Genomic DNA, 7,404 nt, shown 5'->3' on the forward strand with positions numbered 1-7,404 from the left:
TTTTATCCTTCCTTTAAAAGAAAATAGGATATATGAGCTGGATATTGTGCACACGTGTTAGGCGGCAGCAGATGGTGCCTATAGAAAATCCAGGGCGGGCCAATGGAAGAAGAAAAGGGGTTACTAAATTTAGTCGGCATGACACACATGTATAATTAAGATTGATTAATTGTTGCTTGGTTAATAGCCACTTATATCTGATCATCGAATCGATGCAGTGCAGTTCAGAGGATATCTGATCCTTGCCGTGGCTGCAGGATTGACACTCGAACAACAGCTACCGCGTACAGCAAAAGCTTGGTGGGAGAGAGAGAGAGAGATAGCTAGAGAGAGATGATGATGGATGCGATTGACTGATGAGACGTCTGCTAAAGTGACCAACTAATCGATATACTCCGTACTAATTCAATGGCCCATTCTAATGGCCGGCCCCAATTAAAATGGACGGAGAGCCTTGGCCTTAATTATTGACGTAGTATGTGTCAGGAATCACCCAACCAATCGGCGAGCCGAACACACACGACACTTTGGACGAACACCTTTGTGGAGCACTGTACACCGTCTGAAAACGTGAAGAACAGAGCAAACAGAGGAGTTTGGTGCTGCGAACTGCTTGCAGCCTTTTTTGGTTTTTCTTCTCCTTATTTATATCAAATACAAGGATGCAAAGAAAGGAAACGTGTGCTTCAGAAACGTTCCCACGTCGCGGATTTGATCGTGTCCATCCCCACGGATCCGCAGAACGCGTGCACGCCCCCGTCGCCTGCGCCACGCCGAGCTATTCTTGCGCCATGACATCTATTCGCACGGCTTCCACAAACCGGGGCTCGCGCGCATGCAAAACAGAAAGAGAAACATGCAAACACACAAGGTTTATCAGCTAACAGTACGTACACTTGATGCTTGTTGTTGATAGATGCAGATCATATATGTATGGATCGAGGAGTTGAAGAAGATACATGCATACATACAGATACACTGCTGCAGTACAGAGGAGGCCGGAGGAGGAACTCCAAGCTAGAGGATGCGCGGGCCTCAATGTTCAGTGGCGGCACGCCACACGTTTCATCTCCTAGCTAGCTTGTTGCACTGCATCTGTAATATACTCCTCCTTATATTCCTTCATTTTTCAGCCTCGATCAGCTCTCCTGGGGTTGGTTGGTTGGTTGGGTTATATATCTACCAAAGCATGCATATCCCTTCCTTCTTCCACTGTGTTCCTAATTCCTTCCCTGCAATTATTGGTTGCTGCTTCACTTCATCTTATTGGCAACCAGCTAGCTAAGCTTATATACACACCCACGGCCAGACCTGAACCTTCTACCTACTACCGCACAAAAACAACAAGCTACCTAGCTCGCTAACAACAATCTCATTTGCATGAATCGCAGGAGATCGATAGTAGCTACTAGTTAGCAAGTTCATATATAGTATCGATCTATGATCGATGCTAGCTAGCTAATAGTATCATCGATCGGGAAAACAGACACAAATTAGAGCTAGCTAGAGCCCCCGGCCGGCCGGGTCGACGTACTGCTGCTAATCAATAGCCAGGTTTGTTTGATCGATACTAATTAACCCATTAACATGTATCTCTGCAAGTTTATTGATCTGTGATCCCTGCAGTACGCTAGCAAGTAGTTAATTGTTTCTTCCATGCATGCATGTTTAATTTTCCAGCTCTTCAATTCTGCACATACAGTATATATATAGACAAGTCTAGCTAGCTATACATGCATGAATGCATCAACCAATTAATTTAATTTTGCACCTCCTGACAATATATTGTTTTAATTCTGCACCTGAATGCATGCATCGACAATATATACGTACTCCGTACGAGTACGATTGATAGATCATGAACTATAAAATTAATAATATGCATCGCGCCCCTGAAAAAAAGAAAATTAACATGCATCACATATACATATACATAAAAGTTAGTTAGTCAGGAATGGTTACTGGCCCTTGATCAGTACGTAACAACAACGAAACTGAGACTCGATCATCTTGTTGCTAGGCTCGAGCGAGTATACAGTACATGCATGTGGATTAATTGAGAACAAGAACATACTATTGGAGACAGAAAGTATTTTCTACATCTAGATGCCATACAACAATCAATCTTAATTAGTGGAGTACAATTTAAGTCAGTCGGGCCGCATGCACATGGCATGCAGGAGCCAGGAGCGAGTCGATCAGCTAGCTAGCTAGCCAGCACACATTCATGATCATGTGCTGCAAAACACTACTGCATACTCCTATGCCGCCAATAATCTTGTTATTACTCCTTGCAATCGATCGTTAACCCCACTGCCACCCCCATCTTTTCTTCTTATGTGCATGCTGTCCTTGATTAGTCTACATGCATGTAATTTCCTATGAATTCTCTCAAGTTCATCATGTCTACAGTCTACCCAAGAAAAAATAAAGCCTTAAGTTCATCATGAATTTTTTTTTTGAGAAAAACTGATGATTTGGTACAAGATTAATCTAAATATACCAATTTTAGGATCAAATTCAACACACATTGAGGGAAAAATGACAAATCTAACCTATTTGCACCATTCATTACCGTTTTGTTTCTCTCTTTTTCTCTTAATTTGTAGGATGAGTTTAGACATGATTTTTTTTAATTTCATTATTATCTATTTTTTTCATTTTGTTCAGAATTTTTCATGATTAATTGTTTCTATTGTATTTGAGAAATGATAGAATACACATGCGAGATATACAGTCGGGAGGAAGGAGAACCCCCCTCCAGCTGGGTTTAATTTTCTTGACCTAGAAAAATTAGGGGATTGAGGCCCCCTAAGTAGGTAATTTTCCATTAAACAGGGATAATGTTAATTTATTGCGCCCAATTGGTTTTGCATGTTTGTTGAGTTTTTTTTGGGATCTATAGTTTTTGGAACTTAATTAAATCACAATAATTATTTATTTTTTCTGAAATAAAAGATGACATTGAAACAAGCATTGTTCCTAGGTTAATTAATTTATATATAGGTCCGGAATTCCATGTTTTTTTTTGATATAGTGTTTGTGCTTCCTTAGGAGAATTTTTTTTAAAAAAATTGACCACTTTGTTTTTTTTTTGCTAGAATATTTAATTTGTTTTATGAGTTCACAACTTTTTTGTTTGAGTTGCAAAATTGAACAAGACGTACATGCATTAGACTTTTGATCGACAATTTTTCTTTGTCAAAGGACGAAGGGTATATATATATATATATATGTTCGGCCTTATGCAGATGCCAATAATTTTGTCCTGGGATATCAATGCTGAGTTGCTTACAAAAAATATTTGTAAAAAGCTTAATATTACACACATATATAGCTAGTCTTAATTTGTTTCATATAAAAGCTGATAAAGCTAAGATAGCTATATCGAAATTAGACTTTGGTTAGTAGTTGTTAACGAAAGTAGAGAGAAGCTAGGGGATACATTAGCATATGGTCGATCAATTTTCAGTTAGCATGCAACTGTGCTGGTTTTAATTAAAAGAGTAACTATTCATATGATTAATTGTAATTAATATATATGCTGGCCCTTGTGTTATTTCAAGTGCTCTAGCTAAGCGAAGATCATCGATCTGATAATGGCCAGAAATGCAAGTACATCGTTTACCCTTATTTGAAGTAAATTGTGGGATCCCTAGCATGTTACGCCTAATAATGTCTTCTGTTGGATATGGATGTGTTACTAGCTCTTACAGGCTTAGGATAATATTAATATATATTGATGTTCATAGATTGGTTTGATGCTTGAGTACTATATATATATATATGCACGTTTCCTGACGACGACAAGACAAGAGAATTATTGATATATTGAGCCAAGATCGATGTGAATATATACTACATGGTGATGGTAGTATCCCATATGCATGCATATGCTTGCTGAATCTCAATGTAGATATATATAAGTTGGTAATTAAATGTGTATTATATTCGATCGTACGTGATCACATGAACGCATGACAAGGTATTATTGATCACTAGTATAGATCGGCGAAAAGTCCAAAAAAAACTAGGACTAGTTAACGCATGTAACAATGCAAGTAGTCGTCTGCTTGGGAGCAGCTGCATGACCTGATCGATGATCAGACAAAACAATTTTGGAAAGTATATGCAGGTGTAATTTTATTTGAAAGCAGTATCGATCAGACAAAAGAATCGCCGTTGATTCTGGGAGCGTTCGCCTATAACGATCGTCTTGTTCTTGTGACGTTATGCCTATGAAAACACACTTGGGATATTCACATATTCTGGTAGTGATTATTGTATATTCCTACATTTTCTTTAGAAAATAATAGAAGTTTTTATTTAACTCAGCTAATTATATCAAGATGATACAAAACCACTAACACACCTACGACCTCTATATAACTATGATGCACACAACCAAAACACAGATGAAGTATTACGAACCACCACTTCTAAGATTAGATCGCCACCCATGTTTTTGAGTATAAGAATTTCCTTGGCCGCTTAGTATAAGCATAGACACCGCACAATAACCAAATTCCACGAACCCAATTTTTTAAGTATAACTCAAGTGTGCAACTAATGGATAATTAAGTAAACAACATACAAAAGAGAATAAATAATTTTCTGTAAAAACCAATATCATTTTTGCATAACTAAAGGGACAAAAACAGCAGTCGTTCCTAACGGAACATATGGATGCAAATTTTTTTGAACTCTCCAAAGCCAACAAGTAAACTTGTATAAAATACTATATATGTTGTGGAGTAATTCTTGATGCGACATATATGATAGACTAGACTAAGTTAGCAAAACAGCAATCAAAGAACATGTGTTTAATTATCTTTTTGTTGTGATAAAAGCAATAATTTTGATTGCCTTGCCAACTACGTTTACATAGATTGTTGTTGGTTAGCACAACTCCACGACGAAGGTAGCAAAGAGAAATCTTAACCTTACGTGGCACCTTTAACTTAGACTGCTGCAGCTTCTCTAGAGGAACAGTGGAAGCTGCAAGCTAGTAGAAGACTAATGGTATTGTTGGTGCTAAGCTGCTTGTGCTAAGCAGCAGCTGCCATAACTAGCTAAAGCGAACTATGAACTAGTGCCACGTAGTGAGTTCTCACATTAAACTATTCAGCGGTGTCAAATTCCATCGAAACTTATTTTGCTCCGATTAATTAGTTGTATATTTATTTTGACGTATACGACACATCATGTTTATTTAATTTTGACGTATAGGATGATACAAAGAACAAGAGAATTAACATCATATGGATTCATGCAAGTTCGCCGCATGCATTTTTCTAAGCAGTTTAATTGATTTTGTCAGAAATGAGGAATAATAGTAATTTCTTTTGGTAACCCAGCACAAGACGTGGGAATGGAGGAGCACGACTACGACTCCAACTCGAACCCGCCGTTGATGAGCACGTACAAGCACCTGTTCGTGGAGCAGCACCGCCTGGACATGGACATGGGCGCCGTCGACGTCGACGAGTGCGAGCTCCCTGTGATCGACCTCGCGGGGCTCATGGAGGCGGAGCAGGTGTGCCGCGCAGACATGGTGCGTGCGGCGTCGGAATGGGGCTTCTTCCAGGTGACCAACCACGGTGTGCCGCAGGCGCTGCTGCGCGAGCTGCACGACGCACAGGTGGCCGTGTTCCGGCGGCCCTTCCAGGAGAAGGTGACCGAGAGGCTGCTCGGCTTCTCGCCGGAGAGCTACCGGTGGGGAACGCCGACGGCCAAGTGCCTGGAGCAGCTGTCGTGGTCGGAGGCCTATCACATCCCAATGACGACGCCCAGGCCCAGCACGAGCATCAGGGCCAGGGCGGTGATCGAGGAGGTGTCGAGGGCGATGTACGAGCTGGCGCAGAAGCTGGCAGAGATCCTGATGAGAGGGCTGCCGGGCGCCGGCGAGGGCGAGACGATGGTGACGACGCGGGAGGAGACGTGCTTCCTGCGGCTGAACCGGTACCCACCGTGCGCCGTGGCCATGGGGGGCTTCGGGCTGTGCCCGCACACGGACAGCGACTTGCTCACCATCGTGCACCAGCAGCAGGACACCGTCGGCGGCCTCCAGCTGCTCAAGGGCGGCAGGTGGGTGGCCGTGAAGCCCAGCCCCAGCACCCTCATCGTCAACGTCGGCGACCTCCTGCAGGCGTGGAGCAACGATGTGTACAAGAGCGTGGAGCACAGGGTGATGGCCAACGCCACGCTGGAGCGCTTCTCCATGGCCTTCTTCCTCTGCCCCTCCTACCACACGCTCATCATCCCAAGCAGCAGCCATGTCCACGACGACGATGCCCATTACCGGAGCTTCACCTTCGGCGAGTACAGGAAGCAGATCATGGAGGACGTCAGGAGCACAGGCCGCAAGATTGGACTGCACCGCTTTCGAACCCGATAGATAGATCCACCTGACCTACATACCCGCCCTACTCCTACTATATATATCAAATCACCACTGCTATAATGCATTATACTCGATCCACTATGCATTTTTCATCGCCACAATATGCATGTACCTAGCCAATAATTAATTAAGCTGCACTTTGCTTACTTATTGCTAGCTTGCTACTGCATCGAATGCATATGCATGTACACACATTTCATTACCTTAGCAGTGTATGTATATGCATTATTTTTTCCTTATTTGCCCTTAGCTTGCAGATTTCATAGCAGCTAATATATATCCGTCGGAATTATTTGAACATTCATTGTGACTTTTCTTTTCAATGTGTACGTGGCTCCAAAATGATCATAGTTTAAACAAGCACATACATGAATATATTTGAACACTGGAGGTTCTTCTGAATCGGAGTATCTGGTGACATTTGGGGTCTGTTTGGGAGAGCAGTTAAAGATTTTTATAAAAGCTGCAGCTGCCAGAAGCTCCCCTAAACAGTATATATTTTCACTCAGATTCTAAGAAGCTGTAGTTGTAGAATCTAGAAAATGGACTAGAAGCTAGAAACTGGGTTTTCCAGCTTCTTCAGATTCTTACCAGCTAGCTTCTCGCCAGCTGCTTCTCATAATTTTAAACTTTCCAAACAAAGCCTTGGAAGCAAATCAAATAGAAGACCAGAGTCTCTGGTTACAAGTACTGAAGCCTCTGGTAGGCATGCGCCGCCTAACATACAGTACTAGAGTCTTTGGTAACCCGTCCTTTTAACTCTGAGCTCATTTTCCCGTATGAGTGTGGTGACATGTGTCTCTCTCTAAGGACAAAAAATGCACATTGAGCACCTAGACACCAACATGATACTTACTCTATCAATCTCATAAAAAATCAACCTAATACTAAATACTAAATGTGATATATCATAATACTACGAATCTGGATATACGTACTAGGATATATCACATCTGATACTAGATTGGTTTTTTATAAGACGGATGGAGTAGATATAAACC

The 7,404-nt window shown here is 41.6% G+C and overlaps 1 protein-coding gene across 1 annotated transcript; it reads left to right on the plus strand.

Annotated features, from left to right (window-relative positions):
• Positions 1 to 611: 611 nt before the first annotated feature.
• Positions 612 to 6,726, plus strand: LOC127778858 (gibberellin 2-beta-dioxygenase 5). Its single transcript, XM_052305500.1, has 2 exons — positions 612 to 1,554; positions 5,358 to 6,726. Exon 2 carries the CDS (start codon positions 5,372 to 5,374, stop codon positions 6,395 to 6,397), a length of 1,026 nt encoding a protein of 341 aa, XP_052161460.1. The 5' UTR covers positions 612 to 1,554; positions 5,358 to 5,371; the 3' UTR covers positions 6,398 to 6,726.
• The last annotated feature ends 678 nt before the right edge of the window (positions 6,727 to 7,404 follow it).

The sequence above is a fragment of the Oryza glaberrima genome, chromosome 7 (genome assembly GCF_000147395.1).
Source record: "Oryza glaberrima chromosome 7, OglaRS2, whole genome shotgun sequence".
Lineage (NCBI taxonomy): Eukaryota > Viridiplantae > Streptophyta > Magnoliopsida > Poales > Poaceae > Oryza > Oryza glaberrima.